Below are 23,892 nucleotides of genomic sequence, written 5' to 3' on the forward strand. Positions count from 1 at the left end.
TTATATATATATATATACTTTGCAGGTGTATATAAGGGCTTACATTACACAAGCTCTGCAGTGTCCATCCATCCGTCTGCTGGCCCTACCTCCCCTTCTGCCACCACTAACAACGGAACCTCCTCGACCAATCATCATGTCAGCACGACCGGCCCTGCCCCTGCTCAAGCACTGATGGGCGGGGCTGTGAGAGTGAGCGTTCCCTCACCAGCAGGCACCTTGAGTGTGCAACAGCTGCTCACTGTTCCCACCTCTGCCCTAAAACTTGCTGCCAATGCTAACAGACCCATCCCGAAGGTCACCACCGGGTCAGCTACCCTCGACATGGGGCTTAGGTGAGATTGAGTATTTGTGTGGTGTAAAAAGAATATTCCAGGTTGAATCGTAGTTAACATAAAATAAAAAAAAGGTCCTTTTTACTTGATATACATTCTTGGTCTTTTTAGCAATGATTAATTGGTACATTCAGGGCTCTACAGTGCGAGTATTTTACTTGCATATGCGAGTTAAAATAACCGTATGAATGTGGAAAATTATTTGTGAGTGACTGCTGATCTGACACCCTAATTTATGAAATTAGATTGTGTTATAGATTATAAATTCTCCAATGCATTTTAACCTCATATGCAATGTACTTAGTGGTGGGATAGTTATTTTTGCATTAAAAGTGCTGTTTCCTTTTATCATTTGCTAGATTTTTATTTAATGCATGTTGAATTCTGAATTACAATGGCTGTTTGGTTTAATTGATGGTTCCTCTGCTCTGACATAAAAAATAAAACAATGCAATTTCAAATGCAATATTCTCAATTAAATATTTCAGATGTTACTAATAGATTGAGAAATATTAGATAACATTTTTGTAGCCATATCGCCCAGCCCTACCTTCAACCACTGGCTACTTTTTACGATTCAAGTCCTACCCTACGTTTTTCGCTTTAAATATCCTGTTTCAATAGAAAATGTCATGTAGAAGTAAATGGTTGTGAATGGTTTTTTTTTGTTTGTTTTTCAAAGCCTCTTTCGACATCATCTGTGTCATGCTGTTGTGGATTACTACACAAAAAGAGTTTTGTAGTGTGATAGTTTTATTTGCCTTTTTTGTGTAATTTACCAGTTTACCAAATTAATAGATTGAATTTGAGGTCACCTGATTTGTTTGGAAAATGTTAATTAATCCGGTTTGTCTTGCAGGGAAAATCACGATCAAGAAAAACCTCCCTTAAACAGTCTTACAGACAACACAGTCGCCATGGAGGTTACGTAGCCCCGCCCCTTGAACTTTCTCACACCACCCTTCAATCGAGGCGTCTCCTTTAGGTGCTATGCATCGTAGCGACGCTGTTTCTCCATGGCAGCCGTTGGGACTTAATTGCAATGCTCTTTTTTTTTTTTTTTTCCCAATATGTTTTTGTTACTTTTAATAAGATATCAACATCTGTAAATTATGAAATACAAAAATTATTCTATGTACATACATATTTGTAATACACCCCTTGTATATAACATTACTTGAATACAGAAATTGTTCATTTGTGATGTTTTACACTTGGGGAAAAGAATCTGAATTTTGCATTGTGTGTGTGTGTGTGTGTGTAAGAGATTGTGAATGTTAGCTGTTTGTGTGAGTGTATGTCACATGCATGGTGCAAAACCTGCTGTTTTTATCTATTTATTGTGAGGTGTTTACAATTTAGTTTTTTCATAAATTCTTATTTTTAATACACTGTAACCTCCTGGGTTTCTGTGCCGTGTGTCTGCGAGTGTAGTTAACAGTTTTATGTGAACATCTCTTGTTGGAAAAAGCAGCAGGGGTTTCTCTCACTCACTGTCTCTTTCTCATGTGGCTGCTCTCACTCCACTCAAGCACTATTTTTTATTTTGTTTTTTATCAATGCTGCTTTTGTATGATTTCTAAAAAAACAACTTTTTTTTTAATCAGAATCTGATAGCCCCTTTTGTTTCATTTAGGAGTTTGTAAAGCTCTAGAAAATAGGTTTATTTTCATTACCTCTTATGATGACTGATTGTATGTCCCCTGTGCTGAGCAGCGAGTTTCTGTGTGTAACACATTCATAAGGGAAGAGGACTACAGTGTCATCTCAGTACGTGGTTTTTTTTGTTTTTTTTCCATCAGCATTCCACTTTATATGAAAATAAGGATAATGAACACAAATAACTTTGTTTCCTGTAAGACTTTATGGTGGTGCCCTTCCAGTGGTGCCAGCATGAGCTCTCTTCTGTGAAGAGGACGGTACCTCACAAGGCTACTCGTAGTTGTTGTTTGTATGTACCACAATCTGAATGCCCGTTCCAATGGCATCATCCATCTGAGGTGTTTTTTTTTTTTGTTTGTTTGTTTTTTATGTCCCACCTGGAAGAATGAATAATTAAAAAAAACAAACTTATATGAATTTTTTTTTAATAAACCCAGGGCATTAAGTGTTTGACCAGCACAGTTAGTCATTTGTCTTTGACGTGTGTGAATTTCTACAGCTTTTTTATTTTTCTTTTAACAGTTTTAAGCAAACTTCTGCACAGGCACCTGTGGATCAAAATATCTTTTGTTTCGATGTTAAAATAATTATTTCCTATCCCAGCTGAAAATGTTGTTTATTGTTGTAGACTTTTTGAAAAAGTTCCTCTGATCTCAGTGTTTTAGGTAAATAAGTAATATAGTTTGATGTACGGCCAACTCTATTACTGGATTTCAGATTCACCTCTGTTGCCTTCGCTGCCAGCGACTAAACGACCTCATCTCGTTAATTTACAATGAGGGCTGGCGACTTCCGGCAACATGAACGACGGCGACCGGAAGTCGCCAGCCCTCATTGTAAATTAACGAGATGAGGTCGTTTTGTCAGTGCTTGTCGCTGACAGTGTGAACGCAGCTGTTTGATCCCTTTATAGGTAGGAAAGATAAGCTTGAATAACTGTTACATCTGGTGTAGTTTGTTCCAGAACCTCAGAAATATATATTTTTTTAAGTATAATGATTATCCAGAGACCCTGCTTTCAAATTTTTAAATAAGTTGCATCCATAATCTGGAGCAATCAAGTCTAATTTATTTATAAAGCCCTTACACCCTTTACTACACCGTAAACCAAAGTTATGAAAAACAATAAGCATATAACATAGAAGACACAATCACCTCACACAGTTACCATCAAATAAAAATATAGCTGCAAGCAGCGAAGACGGGCCCAAGCACAATGTGTCCATTCCCATGTATGTGCAGATAGTTCGCTTCATATCTGCCCGGTTGTTTCTGATGGGGCGCTTCTAAACATCGCGCTCTAGATGTTGACTGGCTGCTTGCCACTATTTTCTATGGTAATGCTGATATTTTAAATCTACAATTAATGGTTGTATTGTTGGACTAAATTAAGAATTAAACTCCGTGTTCGTAATATCCGTTTTGACGATGTTCTGTGGAGTATTTTAATTGCTTTTATTATTTGAACGTATTAAGAGCTAACATTAACAATAATGTCAATAACCTCTCCCTGAATGTCAGCAAAGGAAAGGATTGTGGATCACAGGAGAGACTTACTGTGAAAGGGTCCAAAGCTATGAGGTTCTCGGCGTACGCGTCTCCGATGGCCTCACCTGGTCCCTAATACAGACAAGGTTGCGGAGGCTCAGACATCCTGACAAACTTCTACCTCTGCAACAGGGCATCTTACCATTTTGGCGCCCTAGGCGAGATCGCTAATTTGCGCACGGTGGGCGTGATCTTGTAGGTCTGTGGTCTGAATTCATGTCTGCATACATCAATCAATCCTCAGGTTAGTGTGTTTAGTATTTTATTAATAAAGAGCGAAATATGATATCAAAATTAAAGCGCAAAAAAGGCGGCACATTGTTTCTGCTAATTTCTATTTTTAGTCTAAGCATGACTCAAGAGTTAAATTGTCCATTATTGTAGTCAAGTAGCCTACCAGCATCACAGCCGCAGAGATGTGCATTTTCCATTCGGACATTGCCTACAAACATTATACATAGGGGGAACAGTATGTCTGTTTCCCCTTATGGTTAGTGTCAAAGTCTGTTCGCCCCATGTTTCCCCTTATGGTTAGTGTTGAAGTCTGTTCCCTCTATGTATGTTTCCCTTTATGGTTAGTGTTAAGTCTGTTCCCTCTATGTTTCCCCATTGTTGAAGTCTGTTCCCCCTATGTTTCCCTTTATGGTTAGTGTTGAAGTCTGTTCCCTCTATGTCAAAGTCTGTTCGCCCCATGTTTCCCCTTATGGTTAGTGTTGAAGTCTGTTCCCTCTATGTTTCCCCATTGTCGAAGTCTGTTCCCCCATTGTCGAAGTCTGTTCCCCCTATGTTTCCCCTTTGTCGAAGTCTGTTCCCCTATGTTTCCCCTTTGTCGAAGTCTGTTCCCTCTATGTTCCCCCTGTTTCCCCTTTGTCGAAGTCTGTTCCCCCTATGTTTCCCCTTTGTCGAAGTCTGTTCCCTCTATGCTCCCCCTATGTTTCCCCTTTGTCGAAGTCTGTTCCCTCTGTTTCCCCATTGTCGAAGTCTGTTCCCCTGTTTCCCCTTTGTCGAAGTCTGTTCCCCCTATGTTTCCCAATTGTCGAAGTCTGTTCCCTCTATGCTCCCCCTATGTTTCCCCTTTGTCGAAGTCTGTTCCCCTATGTTCCCCCTGTTTCCCCTTTGTCTAAGTCTTTTCCCTCTGTTTCCCCATTGTCGAAGTCTGTTCCCCTGTTTCCCCTTTGTCGAAGTCTGTTCCCTCTATGTTTCCCAATTGTCGAAGTCTGTTCCCTCTATGCTCCCCCTATGTTTCCCCTTTGTCGAAGTCTGTTCCCTCTATGTTCCCCCTGTTTCCCCTTTGTCTAAGTCTTTTCCCTCTGTTTCCCCATTGTCGAAGTCTGTTCCCCTGTTTCCCCTTTGTCGAAGTCTGTTCCCTCTATGTTTCCCAATTGTCGAAGTCTTTTCCCCGTTTCCCCTTTGTCGAAGTCTGTTCCCCCTATGTTCCCCCATTGTCGAAGTCTGTTCCCCCTCTGTTTCCCCATTGTCGAAGTCTGTTCCCCCTATGTTTCCCCTTTGTCGAAGTCTGTTCCCTCTATGTTTCCCCATTGTCGAAGTCTGTTCCCCCTATGTTTCCCCTTTGTCGAAGTCTGTTCCCTCTATGTTCCCCCTGTTTCCCCTTTGTCGAAGTCTGTTCCCCCTATGTTTCCCCTTTGTCGAAGTCTGTTCCCTCTATGTTCCCCTGTTTCCCTTTGTCGAAGTCTGTTCCCCCTATGTTTCCCCTTTGTCGAAGTCTGTTCCCCTGTTTCCCCCATTGTCGAAGTCTGTTCCCTCTGTTTCCCCTTTGTCGAGTCGAAGTCTGTTCCCCCTATGTTTCCCCTTTGTCGAAGTCTGTTCCCCCTTTGTCGAAGTCTGTTTCCCCTGTTTCCCCTTTGTCGAGTCGAAGTCTGTTCCCCCGATGTTTCCACTTAATGTTAAGTGGAAACAAAACAAAAATCCAGTGAGTGACAGCTCTGCGGACAGAAGCGCCCCGCCGACGAGAGAGGAGAGTTACACAAGTTTGTTTTATTCTTTCAAAACAGAAGTGCATGGAGTAGCCTTCATCTCTCAAAAGAACAATAGATTGATTAATCTGAGGAGAAATGTTTTACTTTTTGGTTATTTTTAAAACTGAAATTTGACTTGTAAGTGTAAAGTAACTAAAATAATCTCTGTAACGTATAACCACATTACACTTGAGAATTGAAAATAAATTCTTGGTCGAAACGGAGCATTCTGAACATATTTTTCTTAAAATAAAAAATAGCCAAGTGGATATACACACACACACACACACACAGCATACTTGCGGATGGTATTTTGAGCAAAGAAACCCATATATTGGTGCATTCTTGAGTTGCGTGGATTTGGAAATTGTGTGTGTGTGGACCTCACGGACAAAGTGTTTTGGTCAAATTTTTTGCACACAATTGACATTCTTTCCTCAAATCAGGAAATGTTTTATCAGCATTATACAGCTGTATGTTTGTGGTTTGTTATGGGGTATATACACTCTATATTCTTAAGGCATGATTTTCAATGACATTTTTCAAAGAAACTGCTCAATGAGAACTTAAGACATTACAGCACAATTTTCTGTAAAGCTGCTTTGAAACTATGTGTATTGTGAAAAGCGTTATAAAAAAAATTAGCTTGACTATAATGAGCCTAAATTCAAGAACTTATGAGTCACATCACATGGCATAGATTCAACACACACTAAATGTTCACTCAAATGAATGCATTCAGTAGGCCACAGGTCACGATGTCAGGACCTACATCTGAACTCATCTGTGGGATAATTGCTCATTTCTGAGAGGAGTGATCATTATATAAAGTCAGACTGATCAAACACCCTTGATGTTCATTTTAAACTGTAAGAGCAGTTGAAATTTAAGACTTTTAACTCCTTATCAGAACTCAGTTTATTTCTTCTGTACAGGTCTCCCCACAGAACTCAATGGTCACTCTCTGGTTGCAGTCGAGTTTCTCGAACTCTTCGGTCTGATAAGTGCAGTGGTCAGCGGTGGATTTACTGCATCTGACCCTTCACAGAAAAGCAGAACACATCACCACATACCATCCAGCATGAAAACACTTAGATTAAAAGACACATAATTTACTGTACATCACACTGACTGTTTGACTATGTGATCAAAACAATGACAGGTGCTTCAAGATGGACTGTGTAAATTGTTCTGTTAAAATACTTTTTCTCCGAGCCCAGCATGATATCAAACTAAAATAAACAGCCGATTGGGAAACTTGTTAGCAATTCCGCTACTGGTATAGAAATTATAAACTTCACCTTTCAATGAACTGTGGATGGCTCATTCATTATCAGTGTTAATACTTCTTTTATCTGCCTCCTGTCTTCTAAACGTAACATGAAAATATAGCCAAACATTCTTAATGCATTTTAACATCCAATTACAGCTGCCCACTACACTAGCCAATAATTACTTAGACACAACGGAACATAATACAAATAAACAGATATGTGAGCATAAAATTACAAACCCTCTAATCTTCAGAGTACAGTTGGGACGTTTGGGAGATTCCTTCAGTAATCTGATTCCCTCCTCCATTAAAAATCCATGGATCCCCTGTGCATCAACAGAGCTCCCTGAACTAGCATTAAAACTATATAACAGAGGAGATTTGATTAGGCCAAACAGAAGGTTAGTATAAAGATTGCATGTGAATGATTCTGTGCTAAATGTTACAAATCAGCTGAGAGTTCAATTTACCAATCCTACATTTGACAGCACTATTATTCTTCTATACATTTAATAACATTTCAAACTATTACAGCACAGACAGTTCTTGAAAATTAGTTACTCCACAGATGCCATGAATGCTAAAATATTTTCTTCCAGCATAATATACAAAGACAACTAGTCATTCGTAGGCTGATTTACCCCAAGAAAACAGTTATCAGTGATCCCTCATTGATCCCTCATCCCTCATTTTGTCAGATGATAAAGACAACTGACAACATTTTAAGAGTTTATAATATAAATATTACTATTTATATTATTTAATATGAATCAGCCATTAAATAATTATGCCATAAAATGCTAAAATATTTTCTCCCCAGCTCAAAATGCAACTATAGTCAAGTCAATTCATCAGTTGATTTCCCCAAAAAAGTAAACACTGATTTTAATAAAGACGTCAGAAATAATTTAAAATAAGTTCATAATATAAATATTATTATTAATAAATAATCTGAATATTATGCCAAATAAATGCTCAAATATTTCCCTCAGCTTACTTTGCAGAGACAAATCTCATAAGCAGATTAAACAGACCACCAACATCATCATCAACAAAGCTGTGTTAAAGGAATATTCCGGGTTCAATACAAGTTAAGCTCAATCGACAGCATTTTTTTTATTTCTATAAAAAAAAAAAAAAAAAAAAGCACAAATCTGGGTTCCAGTGAGGCACTTAAAATGGACGTGAATGGAGCCAATTAGTTAACGTTAAAATACTGATCCAGAAGGTGTAGCCACAACGTGGAAACAATATGTGTGTTAATGTGATTTTAATGTAATGAACTCCCTTACGAACCTTTTCTGTTCAACGTTAATGTATATCAAATTTTACAACTTCGATGGTGACATACACTGTAAACCCTTAAACGACTGTAAAAATTATGATTGAAACAACTTTACAGCTCAAATAATACATATGTTTTAATAGAATAATTAATGTGAGTGCTTTCATAAAATAATAATCTTCACATTTCTGCCTTTTTAAACCCTTCAAAAATGTGCCCCATTCACTTCCACTGTAAGCGCCACACCGTGACCTTAATTACTGCTTTTTAAAAGAAAAGGAGGGATGAGTCGAAATTATTTTTAGTGGTAATCAACATTTATGCTACAAATTCTGTCGATTGACCTTAACTTACATTGAACCCTCAGTATTTCTTTAACCCAACCAATGTGTGCAATACTGTGTCTTTCTCTTCCTCTCTCTTGCACACACACACACACACACACACACACACACACACACACAGAACAAATGGACAAATACATACACATTGAGCAGAGCCCTCACCTGAGCCCTGCCAGACTTGGGCAGGACTGGATAAGGAAGAGGATTTTGGAAGCCCATCTTTCAGTCAGGAAGGGAACAGAAAAATTAATCCCACTTAAACCAGACACAGAGGGTAGTTGAGACAGCAGAGCGTCTACCTGTTTATCAAAATCTGGACTTCTATAGATGGAAAGAAAGAGTGAGAGCGATAAAGAGAGGTTAATAACTTCAAGTGTTACCTACATACAGTATATAAAGAACATGATGAGAAGGTGATATTCGTTTTGAAAACATACTGTTCTGTTGAGCAGTTTACATTGTGGAATGCCAGTAAGAAGGTCTTCAGATTAAAACTGTGCACTTCTAGGAATGGACATTTCAGAATGATTTCTGGGAGTGAGGGTTCATTCTGTGGGCTTGAACACCACCTCACCACATTCAACCTAAGGGTCAAGGGTCAACATGAAATACACTTACTTTTGCATATCTTAAGAATATGAATCAAAATTAAGTTTATCTGTCCAACACATTTGCACTTAGGAATTGAGGTATCTGACGTACACAAGGTTGCACAACACTAAATGGAGAAAAGTTGTGTAACTATTTAGCGGTTTGTAATAAATAGCACAACGATTCTAATATTTTACAGATAAAAAAAGAATAGCATGCAGGCTGATATGTGGAAATGATCCTTACACAAGATTTCCATCAAAGTTAAAGAGTCTCAGAGACGAGCAGAGATTCTCTGCATCACCGCAGGCCTCATTCGTCATTAAACTGCCAATCAGAGCACAGAATCAATGGTCTTTAATAATAATTATTATTATAAAGTGCAATGTATACAATTAATCAGCAATCAAATTTAAATCAATAGAAAACACACACACACACACACACACACATATATATATATAATATTTGATTTTTTAAGTATTTATAACATGTTTGATGTTATTTACATTATTTTCTCCCCAATTTGGAATGGCCAATTCCCAATGCGTTCTAAGTCCTCGTGATGGCGTAGTGACTCGAGAAAGAATCTCAGTTGCCTCCGCATCCGAGACTGTCAATCCATCTTATCACTTGTATGGCTTGTTGAGCACGTTACCGCAGAGACATAGCGCGTGTGGAGGCTTCACGCTATTCTCCATGGCATCCACGTACAACTCGCCACGTGCCACACTGAGAGCGAGAACCACACATATAGCGACCACGAGGAGGTTACCCTATGTGACTCTACCCTCCCTAGCAACCGGGCCAATTTGGTTGCTTTTTGAGACCTGGCTGGAGTCACTCAACATGCCCTGGATTCAAACTTACGACTCCAGGTGTGGTAGTCAGCGTATTTACTCGCTGAGCTACCCTGGCCCCCTTACTTACATTATTTTAATATCTAACCTTAAATGCAAATGCAATCTGTCTGATATTCTTCCAGCGACAGACCAATCAACGGTTATCTTATTCAGCAATCAGTTTAATAAATGTATTTGCAATTAAAGGTGTATAATAAGATGAGATCTCAGTGTTCCTGAGATTACTGATACCTGATCTCCTCCCATTTCTCTGTGCTTTGCAGAAAGTCAGTGATAATGAGTATAGTGTCAGCGGAGATGTTCTTCAATGCAAGCTGAATTCCACCCACAGTCCTTTGTTTGCGTAAAGCAAGAAGAACCTGCTGCACACACTGATCTGACAGATAACTGCCATTCAGCCTGTAAAAGTACACACATACACATAGAGGTTTATATTACTTCAGTTACATCATGATGACATGTATAGAAATAGAAGCTCTTATCTGTCCACAGATCTTTACCGCAACTCAGTCAGTATCTTTCCTTCTCCAAGAGCTGAGATCAGATCAGTAGCATCTGTGTCTGAAACGTTTTGCACCGTCAACCTAAAAAAAAATAAAAAAATCACACCATTAAGAATCACTAAACACACTGGTCAAGCAACTTATTGGGGCCTGGCTTGCTATGAGGAACAATCAGATGTACCCATCATTTGAAGTCAATATAAATAAAATGTCTCAGTCTTTCTGTCTCCCCCCCCTCAGCTCCATGCATGATTGTAGTATTACTATAGTATACTGCATTCTTTTTTTTATTCAGTGCCACATCTTGATTTTGTTTGTTCATATAGTATGTTATAACCAAAGTACACTAGATTTGTTCCCATTGTAAACAATAAATTCTTTCTTTACAGCAGGTTTTTAAAAAGGGTGAAAAATGTAAGAAAATTAAACTATACAAGTTAATCTCAATCAACAACATTTGTGTCATAATGTTGATTACCACAAAAATTATTTTTGACAAATCCCTACATTACTTTAAAAACAAACATTTAGTTTAAAGTGAGGCACTTACAATGGAAGTTAATGGGGACAATTTGTGGAATGTTTAAAAGGCAGAAATATGGAGCTTATAACTTTATAAAGCACTTGCATTATTCCTTATAACTCATGTATTATTTGAGCTGTACAGATGTTTTGTAGGATAACCAGGTTTATGGCATCATGGCATCAAGGTTGTTAAATAGCCTATAACGTTACACAGAAAATGATAGTAAGCAATTTTATCACACTAAAATCATGTCACCACACATTGTTTACATCTTGTGGCTATACTTCTGAAACAGTGAGTATTTTATCATTTACTGATTGGCCCTCTTCACTTCCATTGTAAGTGTCTTACCCAAACGTTTGCTTTTTTTAAGGAGGGACAAGTCGAATAAATTTTTGTGGTAATCAACATTATGCCACAAATTCTGTAGATTGAGCTTAACTTGTATTGAATCTGGAATAGTCCTTTAGCCTGAATTTACCTGAACTGACAAAATTTTCATTTCACTATTGAACAAATAATGGTTGATGCAAAATTTTATAGATTTATAATATCGGCCATAAAGAAAATTGGTTATTACACCCCTCTTGGAAATGGAAGCGTAAGTGGTAGTTTCAATCACAATCCAGCCAATGCTTTCTAAGTTCTGCACATTTGTCTTTCATTGCTCATTATTCCTCCATTATTTTCACCCCCCACCACCATAAGTTTAGGTCCCGTACTGCCATAGTGGTAAGCTCCTCTCCCCTGCTGCCATCGCCATCCGGCAGGATCTGACTAGCAGAATACTCAATTCTGATCAGTCAAACATGCCATCTAGTGGTCTGATATTTCTAAATCTGCTTCACATCGGAGTCCTGATCACACTGATGTGGTTTATTTTGCAATAACAACCTGCTGTATATTATGCTCTACTTAATATCTGGCAACATTTCTATATTGGTGAGAATTCCTAGATTTCCACACTTACTCTAGTATGGGCGTCCTGCGTAGCACAGGTTGAAGCATTTTCAACTCCTTGGCTGCAAAATTAAGCTTCAGGCTTCTGAAGTTAGGACAGCACTCCAGACAGTATAACAGTGCCCAGCAGTCTGTCCTGCTTAGTGGATCCCAGGACATGTCTATCTCCCTCCAAGCTTCAATGGCTTTCTGCACAAAGTCCTTTTCGTGGAGCCTCATAGAGACAGTGAAGAATGAAGGGCAAGAAATTGTAGACTTGATCTGTGCTGACATGGATGATCCATTCTTGCAGCTGTGCAATTACAGCAGAAGGGACTGACAGACCATGTGTCTCCTTGAGAATGCTGCTCACTTCCTTATTACAGAGACCACAGAGGAACTGAATCACAGGCAGGAAATGACCTTCAGGACATCCATACTTTAATGGACAATTCTCATCCATGTATTCGGCACCATAGCTTTGCCAGTGAGAGTGAAACCGCTCTACTAGTTTACTCAGAAGCTCTTTTTCATCCATTGAGATGTAGTAAAGAGCAGTGAAAAACTCCTGAAAGCTAAGATGCATAAAACTGAACATTGTCTCCTGACGGGTTCGTTTCTTAAAAAGGAACTTTCCCAGAAACGGACTACCAGTAGGGTCTGGAACGGTTTCTTTCACCATTTTCTCTTCAAACAGGACTTGCTTTTCCAGCATCCCGCTCTCTGCTAGTTGACCCAAATTCCTCAACAGGGTTGGCACAGACTGATTCAAACCCTGGCAGTGATGCTCCAGAAGAGTGGACAGAAAGTCAACATAAATGGAGGTGGTTGTTTCCAATCCACTTGTTACATCTGCACCATCATTGAACCTCTCTCTGATAACAGTGCAGATGATCCAGCAGATGACAGGGATGGAACAGGCAGTAAAGAGGGTTTCATTGGCCTTCACACACTCATAAGCTTTACTGAAGAGTTCTTCATCCTGAAAAAACTTCTGGAAGTACTCCTCCACCTCCTTCTCAGAGAACCCAATTATCTCAGTGAAACACTGAGGTTTCTTGAGCAGCTTGCCCAGTGCATCTGTAGCAGTAGATCTGGTGGTGACCAGCAGGAGGGACTCAGACAAAATGTGACCACTCAACAAAGCCCTGAGAGAAGCCTGAGGTAGAGCTTTTTCAGACAAATTGTTTGGTACTGAAGTGTTAGGCATGTCACCATTTGGAAATCTGAGCTCATCAAATCCATCAATGATGAAAAGCCTTCTTTCTTGTGACTTGTGCAGCATCTGTGAGATCTGAACTGATGTTAAATTAGAGTTGTAACTCAAAAGCTCTAGCAAACTCTGCTCTCCAGACATGCGATTCAGTTCTTTGCATTTCAAGTGAAACATGTACTCAAATTCCTCTCTGCCGAGTTTTCCAGATGCCCAATCCAACATGATCTTTTGTGCAGTGAAGGTTTTTCCATTCCCAGAGTTTCCTTGGAGAATGACAGCACTGGGACTGATTCCCTTATTACTTGCAGTGAAAAGTGCATCCAAGACAGAGGAGTCCTTGTCTGCATTGTTCCTTGAGCTGAGGAGCTGCTGGAAACTGTCTCCCATGGAGCACATCTCTTCTTCTCGCTCTCTCTTTTCTCTGTGTCTCATGATGATCAGAGGTTGTGTGTAGCGCTCAGACAGGAGCACGTCCTCACCAGGCAGAGAGTTATACTCCGTCACAAATTCATATTCTTTCTGGATCCACTTCTTATATTTATCTGTGGACAATTCACAGTTGAGATCATTAGTGAGAAAGCTATATTAGTGTTGCGTAATTTAGAATGTAGTTGCTAAAGCATTATGATGTTTGTTTTTTATGTTTTGTTTATTTCATTTCTTTGGCAATTTTTTGTTTAATCAGGTAGGATGTCCATTAGCTTCAGAGTCTGAGATGAAAATATGAACAAATTATTTTCAAATTCAGATTAAACACTCACCTAAAATATCTAACTGACCTTCTGCAGTTTGTGGTCTGCTGCCTGTAAATGTTTTAACAGTATATATTTAACATCAAGGTCTATAGATCCTACGTCAAGCATGTTCATTTACAGATGCACAGAATATACTGAATACATGTGAAAAATGTTCTTGATTTTAAAAGGAACAAGAATGTAAAAATGTTACAGTAAAACAGTTCAAATGGGTTAACTGTTACCTTACAATGTATACAGACACCAACATTACATCCTCTAATGCCTGAAACATGGTCACTGTATTTTCTAAGGTTAATTTTCAGGTAACCACAGCTGGCAGTTTTTTACTGTAAATGTTTATTTGATTGTGTCGTTTACATTTGAGCAAATGAACATAACTCCTACTAGAGGCTACATTACAACATTGCCACACATGAAACTTAACTTCTTGTAGCCAGCATCTACAAGACTATGTGCTTACCCAGGTTTTCAAGCAAGGATGTCTCATGCTTTGCCAATGCAGAGTAAAAGGCAGATTTAACGGTGGTTCCTCCAGAGTGCAATGTTCCATAAAGCGCTCTCATTTTATTCTGGTTGGTATTTGCTGCTTTGATATTACAATATGACTCCCAATACAGCATATTATTTGACCGCAGCTCTTCTGCTATCGCCATCACATTTTCAACTCTGTGAACAAGCTCTGCCCAGTGGGTGTCTACAAATTTAGCACCTGGGAAAGAGACAACTATAATCAGTCACAAATTCAATGGTAAAAACAGCACATTTGAGAGATTTAGCTTATCTCTTCAATTATATCAATTACCAGCTAAATTTTAACCAATTTGTTGAGTAAATCTGGTACCCAACACATCACATTACACTTAGGTTGAAGTCCTTAAAACTACTCAGATTTCAGAAGTCATTTAGGACATCTACTTTGTGCATGACACAAATCATTTTTCCAACAATTGTTTACAGACAGATTGTTTCACTTTTAATTGGCTATGCCACAATTCCAGTGGGTCAGAAGTTTACATTCACTAAGTTAACTGTGCCTTTAAGCAGCTTGGACAATTCCAGAAAATTATGTCAAGCCTTTAGGCAATTAGCTTCTGATAGACTAATTGGAGGTGTACCTGGGGGTACATTGGCCCCTTTCACTTCTATTGTGATTGCCTCACTGAACCTCAAGTTTTTTAATGTTATTTTTATTTAAAGAAAAGGAGGAACGAGTTGAAATAAATTTTTGTGGAAATCAACATTATTGTAGCTTTATATGTTTTTCGTAATATCACATAATTAACATTGAATGTGTGTTATTTGGTGCATGTAGTATGTATATAACTTCCCGCATGACCTGTAATGTCTTATAAACACTTACAAATATTGTATGGCTGTTTATAAGACTACATTGCTTTTATCAGTTTTCTTAAAGCATATATATATAATTCCATTCATCCATCCATCTTCAACCGCTTATCCGAAGTCGGGTCGCGGGGGCAGCTGCTCCAGCAGGGGGCCCCAAACTTCCCTATCCCGAGCCACATTAACCAGCTCTGACTGGGGGACCCCGAGGCGTTCCCAGGCCAGTGTGGAGATGTAATCCTAATCCTGGGTCTTCCCCGAGGCCTCCTCCCAGCTGGACATGCCTGAAACACCTCCCAAGGGAGGCGGCCAGGGGGCATCCTTACCAGATGCCCAAACCACCTCAACTGACTCCTTTCGATGCAAAGGAGCAGCAGCTCTACTCCGAGCTCCTCACGGATGACTGAGCTCCTCACCCTATCTCTAAGGGAGAAGCCCGCCACCCTTCTGAGGAAGCCCATTTCGGCCGCTTGTACTCGCGACCTAGTTCTTTCGGTCATGACTCAGCCTTCATGACCATAGGTGAGGGTAGGAACAAAAATTGACAGGTAGATCGAGAGCTTTGCCTCCCGGCTCAGCTCTCTTTTCGTGACACCGGTGCGATAGAGCGAGTGCAATACCGCCCCCGCTGCCCCGATACTCCGGCCAACCTCCCGCTCCATTGTCCCCTCACTCGTGAACAAGACTCCGAGGTACTTGAACTCCTTCACTTGGGGCAATACCTCCTTCCCTACCTGGAGTACGCACTCCATGGGTTTCCTGCTGAGAACCATGCCCTAAGATTTAGAGGTGCTAATCCTCATCCCAGCCGCTTCACACTCGACTGCCAAGCGATCCAGTGAGAGCTGAAGGTCACGGACCGATGATGACATGAAGACAACGTCATCTGCAAAAAGCAGTGATGAGATCCCCAGCCCACCGAACCGCACACCTTCCCCACCCCGACTACGCCTCGATATCCTGTCCACGAATATCACAAACAGGATTGGTGACAAAGCGCAGCCTTGGCGGAGACCAACCCTCACATGGAATGAACTCGACTTCATGCCGAGGACCCGGACACAGCTCTCGCTTTGGACGTACAGGGATTGGATTGCCCTAAGAAGGGACCCCCCCACCCCGTACTCCCGCAGCACCTCCCACAGTCTCTCCCGGGGGACCCGGTCTGCAGATAAAATTGGAAGTTGCTTGTGTTATAATGGATTCTACTCTAAGGTATAACTATGACTAGGTAAGTAATATAATGTACAATTAATACCATACAAGTAGTCCAAATGACTATATTTCAAGTCTTCTGAAGCCATGCAAAAGCTTAATGGGATGAACAGACTTAAAATAGTAATTATTCTCTGAAAATCCAGTAAACATTTGATGTCTATTGAGAAGTTGTTAAAAGGATTTAAAGGATCCGGTGATGACACCTCATTGTTTATTTTCAGTTTTTCATACATCTTATTTGTTCTGTTAAAGATAAACTCAAATAGTACTCGCTAGTTTTGACAGTTCTGGTTATGAAAATGCTGCTATTGAAAATGTTTCAGGACCAGACATATTACTGTTTACATCCTTGAAAAGGTCTATCGTATAGCTTAAGAAGACTTGGGATATAGCACACAAGTTATTTGGACTACTTTTATGATGTTTACAAAGGTGGTAATTATGAATAGCCTTGTATGGAAAAGAGCTGTGTGCAGATACTTCAAAACGTCTTTTGTGTTCGACAAAGCATAACAGCGTGTTTGGAGCAACATGAAAGTGAGTAAATAATGACAACATTTTGCTTTTGTTAGAACATTTAGGGCTAGTCAGGACAACTGTATTACAACTTTTTTTTTATTAAAGTAACAGGCTATTTTGCATGTCTTCTTTCACCATAATAATGGTACTTACGCTCCGTGTCGTGGTCCATGGTGTCTCATTAACGCCTGTAAACTTGCAGTTCTCAACACACCACGCGCCGTTTCTGCAGCAGAGAGCTGTCTTAAGTTATCTATCCTTAAAATTAGACAGATGTAAAACTAATGCACTCATATTTAAAATCTGAAATGGTAAGAAAGCATTGATAACGTTACGCCATATATGACTTTAAAAACAGCTAAAAATGATAGCAATCTCCTGAATATAGTCACATGAGAGAAATTGAGCAGTTTTCTGTAGGCCTACCACTGGCTTTAAGACATCACAACAGAGAATCTGGCCTTGTCAGAATCTAGTGTTGAAACAACCTGAGCCCGCTTTTAACAGTTGAATGCTTTCTGCATGAGTCGATGTCTGAACCGGATACGTTTTCCCCCGTTAAATACTGAAACTCCCATGAGCGATATGGCGGGACGGGAAATATTTGATTAGCCTTTCTATTTCTGCCGGTTATGCAGACCGCGGTAAAGTTAGTTTGACATTCGACATCCGTTGGACTTTGGTTTCGCAGGAGTACGGGACCGTCTGAAAACTCCACTCACTACCCCAAAACATAGAACATATCCTCTCATTCACGTGCAAGTTATACATGGAAAAAAAACTACAGGTGAAATTATTACAGTATGATCAATTATATAAGTACAGTAATCAATTATTTTTACAAAAATATTCACTAAAATTCACAAATTATATTTTCTAATTTTAAAGGTTGTAGTAACTTCCTAGAGGATATATATACATATATATATTACTACTTACTACAGGTGAGATTATTACAGTAGCCTATTTATAACAATATGAGTACAGTAATCAATTATTTAAAAAAAAATGAATAGTTGTTCTTTTCCACCTCAAACCACTTAATTATTGTGCTAGTGTCTTCTTTTCCTCTGAATCTGTAGTCTGCCTGTTATTTAGATTTTTGCTAGATCATCATGTGTTAGATCATCTGATTTCTGTCCGTTTCTGTTACATGTTCAGGGAGTTTTGGATGTTCCTTGTGTGTCTCTGAATTAAGACTTTTTCCATCTGGTTTTCTCTCTCCCTGCCTGTTATGACCAATGCTACTTCACGTTTTTCTTGCCCTGATTTAATTCATTTTCCCTCTGATTGGACTTTGACTATAAAGTAATTTCGGTTCTCCCTGCTCTACCCATGATCGGCTGGGCAGTGAGAGCAGAAGAAGCATACAATGAAATTATTACTTTACATGAACGTAAAACTGATTAAAACCATTGTATCTCTCAAAATCTCCAATGTCACTTAAAGCCAGTTAATTAGCAACAACTAATTAAGTAATTTACTCAAATAAAATGAAAAACACTGCAAATTGACTTTCCTGTCACATTCATTAAAGAAGATCCCAAATTAATTTAAAATACTCTTACAGAAAGAATAATAGTAATAAACTTTTTGGTGGAAATTTTTTTATGAATTTGTTTTACATTTTGTTAATGGAAATAGTGAATATACCTACGTTTAGAAATATTTTATGACAGCATTAATATAACAATTTGGGGATAATTTTTTAAATGATTAAAAAAAGAAATACCACAGATGTCCTACTTATTTGTTACCCAGAATTATCACAAATATCAGTAATATTACTGTCATGTTTTAATGTGTTTTTGTTCATGTTTTGTGTTTATGTTCCTTGTTGCTGTCCTCTTTCTTGTCATGTGATTTCCTGTTCCCGCCATGTTTTATGTATTTTGTTCTTATTGATTCCTTGTCATGTGACCCTCTTGTTCCACCATGTTTATTAGTCCTGTCTCTTTATTGGTCTATGTTATGAGTCTTGTTATCAGTTCTGTTTTATCATCAGTGTTGTTGTCTTTTTATCATGTTCATTAGTTTAATCTTATCACTGGTTGTCTCTGTCATGTGGTTACCCATGTTCATGCATTTAAGCCCTCGTGTTTGCCATTGTCTTTTGTGAAGCATTGTTTTGGTGTAACATTGTCAAGTTGTTTATGTTTGTTTACTTTTGAATTTCACATTGTTAATAAATACTGCACTTGGGTTCACTCTTCGTCATCATTGTCTGTTCCTGTCTTCAGCCTGTCTCAACATTACAGAATACTTGACCACAAAATTAACCCAGCAGTTCAGCTACTTAGCCATCAGAATGGACAGCTATACTAGATTTGATATATATTTACTGAAGACAGATGTTAAAGCATCATCTCCACAACAGCGATTTTATGAGCACCGTGCTCTAGGAAGTGATAGTGGAGATCTCTCTTGCCGTCAGTGATCAGACTTTATTATTCCATCTCTCCTGTTAAGCATATATTACAGGAAGCAGATACAGTAACAGAAATATATAGAATAAGTCATTTCTGTTCTCATATAATTGTTCATACTGTAATAATCTCACCTGTAGTATGTTCATATATCCTCTAGGAAGTTACTAGAACCTTTAAAATGAGAAAATATAATTTTGTTGAATTTTAGTTAGTTAATTATTCTAAACTGTTATGTAAACACATTTCTGACTGTTGACATTAAAGGTGCTGTAAGACAGTTTTTGTAATACCTTACCACGCATAAAATGGCCCTAGATGAAAAATATCACAAACACAGCCGTACAGAGAAATCTAGAGGGGGGTCCAATATAATGTAAAATCTTGAATTGCATAAGGCGCACCCTTGGATCTCTAGATGTAGACTTGATGTTTTTTAGAATCCTAGCCCACACTCCCTCCTCCAGTACCATGTTTACCCATCCCCTAGAATTAACAAGGAGTAATACACAGATACCTCATGATCTTTTCCAAAAGCAGTAATCACCACCCCCAGAGTATATGCCACTTTAGGGGGTGTGAGCTACTCCCAAAAATAGAAAATGGTAACATGTTTCAGAATAAATGAATTAATCACACACGTCACTGACAAACTGTCACCTTTAAATTTGTTCCCTCTCACTTATTTCCTTCAACCACAATCTTCCAATAACACCTACTTGGAATGATCCAGTGCTTTTCTCCTTTGGTGGAACTCTGTGAATCAGTCATGGAGTTATAATTACAACAGTAATAAAAAAAAATATACAAAACCAGTCAAAAGTTTAGATTGACTGAAATATTTCTCATCTTAAAATGTTTTGATCTGAAGGAGTATGCTTAAATGTTTGAAATTAGTTTTGTAGACAAAAATATAATTATGCCTCCATATTAATATATTTAATTATAAAACTAACATTTAATTGACTTGGACCAAAAATTAAAGAAAAGCAGCCAATAAGTGCCCAACATAGATGGGAACTCATTCTATACTGTTTAAAAAGCATCCCAGTGTGATACCTCAAGAAGTTGTTTGAGAAAATGTCAAGAGTACATGTCTGCAAAGGGTGTCTACTTTGAAGATGCTAAAATATAATACAGCTATGATTTATTTTGTATTTTGTCAAGTCACAACATAATTCCCATAGTTCCATTTATATTGTTCCATAGTTTTGATTACTTTACTATTATTCGAAAATGTGAAAAAAAATAAATAAATAAAAAAAATAAGTGTTCGACCGGTAGTGTATAAATATATATATATATTAGGGTTTACACTGAATGTGTGGCATTCTCCAAGAACGTAATTTATTATCCTTCATGCACTGAAAAGGGAAGAATTTTGGGCTAATAACACAAAAGGATATTTAATAGCCTTGTCCTTTAAATTTACAGTAGGTTTTTATAGTAGTTACCACTTGTCCAAATATCAAGGAATACATGATTCTCTCCATTCTATGACCCCTTTACTAAAACACAAAAAAATTGAGAAAACATCAACATGTTTCAGAATAAATGATTTAATCACACACGTCATGCAGTTCATCCAGACAAAGTATTACCAGTAAATTTGTTCCCTCTCACTTATTTCCTTCAACCACAATCTTCCAAGAACACCTCTGTTTACTTGGAATGATCCAGTACCTTTGTCCTTTGGTGGAACTCTTTCAATCAGTCATGGAGTTACAATTACACAGTAATAAAAAGAAAAGAAAAGAAAAAATAGAATAAAAAAAACAATCTATTTATTTTAGGGTTTTCAATGAATGTGTGGCATTCCCCAAGAACGTAATTTATTATACTTCATGCACAGAAAAGGGAAGAATTTTGGGCTAATATCACAACAGTATATTGAATGGTCCTTGTGAATTTGCTTAAAGTTATAAAACATCCAAAAAGCAATACATTTGAAAATAACGCAGAAGGTTGTCATGTCCTGTAATTGAAGTCATACGCTTTTTTTATTCTTCTTTGTTTTTTACAATACCAGGAGTGTAAATATCTAAACAAAAAAATCTTAATGCTAGTTTGAAGAATATGAAGTGCTAATCCGAAAATTAAGAGTCCAGAAAAGACCATTCTGGTTTCATTGCCCTCATGTAGTCAAAGTTACCTCTCCACACACTTAAATTCAGGTAACGTTTAAAAGGATAGATATCAGACAAATATATTGACAAATGCAGTCATCAGGAAAAAATTCCAAGCCAGCCTACACCAAACGTTCTGCTTAACTGATTGGCTGATCAGTAACAGAGGTGAAGCAGTGATTCACATGATGTCTTCTGCAGTTGTCAAGTGACTCCAGTTACACATACACCTCCATTCAGAATGGAGACCAGGCAAGTGAGATATTAAACTGAACAACGAGAGATACTGGTAGACAGGACACTAAACACTACACCAGGAATCTAAAAAATATATAAATATTAATGACTCCTTAAAGGATTTTATTATGTGAGACTGTAATACGTGTGTGAAGAGCCGGACAAGACAACCTTCAAAAATTTTTTTGTTTGTAAAGAAAACATTAGCATTTTGAACCATACATTTAATTTACGCAATTCTTACAGGATTAGTCTACTGTGTGAGATTGGGTTACTCATGTCTAGAATCCACTTTACCTTCCCCTTCAGAGATCCATTAGTTATTACACAAAGTAAAAACCAGGTTACAAATCTGAATGACATTCATAGTCCTATACGGATTTAATCCCTGACGTTTGAACCTGTTTAGAGTGCTTCATATAGTAGTATTTGAGCTGTAGTGAGGCAATGCATTTGATAAACACAGTCAGATATTCTCTATTAATTTTTTTTTTTTTTTTTGCAGTGTGCATGGTGTACAGATATCAGGCAGTAGTTTTAACGGAGCTTGGGAAGGTTACTGGTTGGAGAAATGCAGAAAGCAGTTTGTCCTCGTCCATTTTCTCTTAAGATAAACTAAGCTGAGGTGTATTATCTTAATAAGAAGCAGATGCACAGAAGGTCAGAAAAGTGACACCTTGTGATTGATTTAATTGCACAGGGTTCTGGGCTGTGTCTATTATTCACATTGCTTAAGTTTATTTCTTGATTTCTTTAAATTACAATTGGTGTGCATGTGTGTGTGTGTGTGTGAGAGAGAGAGTGCAATATTCATAAAATAATTTGCTTTAGAAGGGAGACGTGACAGATGGGGAGTGGGACTGTACAGCCATGAATGTTTAAATTCAGAAGTCCTCCTATGTGCACCAGCAGGAGGGATTATGTTAATGGAATGACAGGTTTCCATGAAGATTTCTTGCATTCTGCATCATTGGTAATGAGGGATAAAAACGCTTCTTCAGCTAAAAAACAAAACAAAAGAAAAAAGGCAGTGAGAATGCTGCATCCAATAGAAATTTAGCTCATTAACACAAAGCATTTTGTTCTACATCATGTCCACACTGGGCTTTATTCTTTTTTCTTCTTTAACCCTTTAATGCATACCTCAGGTCTTAAGTGACCTGGGACCTCATTCCACCCACTGTTCATTTTTTGGAGTTATGCCCACATATCGTTAGAATATCTTTAAAAAGACCCAAGATATGAAAGTGTCTGTTATGAACATAAATCATATTTTTACAATTATTTCATGTCAATATAAGTTTACTATCACAGGATATACATTTCTTTGTTTATTACAAGACAAATGAGTGCCATAATCAAAAAATGACTAATAAATCATGGTATTCTGTGAGACAATTGTGAATTATCAGTATTCCATATGCATGTACAAATACATCTACACATGCTATTTCTTCCTCAAGGTGGCACTGATGTTTCAGTGCAGGGTTCCTGCAGAGATTTTAAAATTAAATGTAAGACTTTTTAAGACCTTTTTCAAGACCTGAAGAAATAAAATGAATACCATATCCCCATACCAAAACAAACTAACACAATCTCAAAATAAATCGTGACAGACTCTTACTTAAACAGACAGGGGACATTCAACATGGCCTTAACATTGTTTATCATTAAAACATGGTAGACTATATGCAAGTTTAAAATCCTCAAGACATGTTTTACACACACACACACACACTCTCATTAAAATTGGTTTATGTACCATATATAAATAAATAGAAATTAGAGATCGACCGTTACTGGATCATGCTGATTTGCCAATAGTTTATGAAATTGGTAGCCTATATTACATGTACTTAGTATTTCCTTCCTGTGATGGGGAGGGGCAGAGAGGTTGGTTGAGTATCACAACATAGCAACACTAGCTAGCTTAACCAATTGTGTAAGTAAGGTATGGTGTATTTGGGAAACCCATTTAAGAAAAATTATTTTAGCAATTTTATTTGGTTCCACTATTGGTGCAACTTTCTCTCCCCTTTTATATTGAAGCCTTCTTTCAGTGTTAAGTGTCTAAAGGGCTGTTCAGACCAAACACGCTGCATACAGCGCAACGAGTAGAAGAGAGCGCAGGTGTCTCGAGATACGTTTTTAAAAGTTGACCTTATTTGGTTTTTACCAGACAAGGCATCTAAAAAAAGTGCTC

General features: G+C 38.1%; 3 protein-coding genes across 8 annotated transcripts in view; 1 reads left to right on the forward strand and 2 right to left on the reverse strand.

The window, feature by feature from the left end:
* LOC127649102 (enhancer of polycomb homolog 1-like) overlaps positions 1–2,589 on the forward strand; it is a 48,382-nt gene extending 45,793 nt beyond the window's left edge. For 2 of the 5 annotated variants that reach the window (XM_052134032.1, XM_052134031.1), the window contains 2 exons: positions 26–335; positions 1,195–2,587. In XM_052134032.1, the coding sequence (XP_051989992.1) occupies positions 26–335; positions 1,195–1,267 (383 nt within the window). In that variant the 3' untranslated portion in view covers positions 1,268–2,587. Of the gene's footprint in view, positions 1–25; positions 336–1,194 lie in introns of all 5 variants that reach the window. The other 3 variants (XM_052134033.1, XM_052134034.1, XM_052134030.1) reach the window with 2 other exon arrangements.
* Positions 2,590–5,450: 2,861 nt separating this feature from the next.
* Positions 5,451–17,538, reverse strand: LOC127649397 (NACHT, LRR and PYD domains-containing protein 1 homolog). Its single transcript, XM_052134469.1, is given in 13 exon segments — positions 5,451–6,561; positions 7,035–7,157; positions 8,586–8,744; positions 8,861–9,007; positions 9,261–9,341; positions 10,109–10,276; positions 10,378–10,461; positions 11,877–12,079; positions 12,081–13,603; positions 13,823–13,864; positions 14,280–14,528; positions 17,054–17,158; positions 17,327–17,538. Coding segments are annotated over 12 exon segments (2,925 nt in total). The 5' UTR covers positions 17,073–17,158; positions 17,327–17,538; the 3' UTR covers positions 5,451–6,434.
* A 3,331-nt stretch (positions 17,539–20,869) lies between these two features.
* The window catches only part of LOC127648669 (kinesin-1 heavy chain-like), a 29,354-nt gene continuing 26,331 nt past the window's right edge, over positions 20,870–23,892 (reverse strand). For both annotated transcript variants that reach the window (XM_052133382.1, XM_052133380.1), the window contains exon 26: positions 20,870–22,690. In XM_052133382.1, coding sequence (XP_051989342.1) covers positions 22,687–22,690 — 4 coding nt within the window. In that variant the 3' untranslated portion in view covers positions 20,870–22,686. The remainder of the gene's footprint in view (positions 22,691–23,892) is intronic.

The sequence above is a fragment of the Xyrauchen texanus genome, chromosome 9 (genome assembly GCF_025860055.1).
Source record: "Xyrauchen texanus isolate HMW12.3.18 chromosome 9, RBS_HiC_50CHRs, whole genome shotgun sequence".
NCBI classification, from domain to species: Eukaryota; Metazoa; Chordata; class Actinopteri; order Cypriniformes; family Catostomidae; genus Xyrauchen; species Xyrauchen texanus.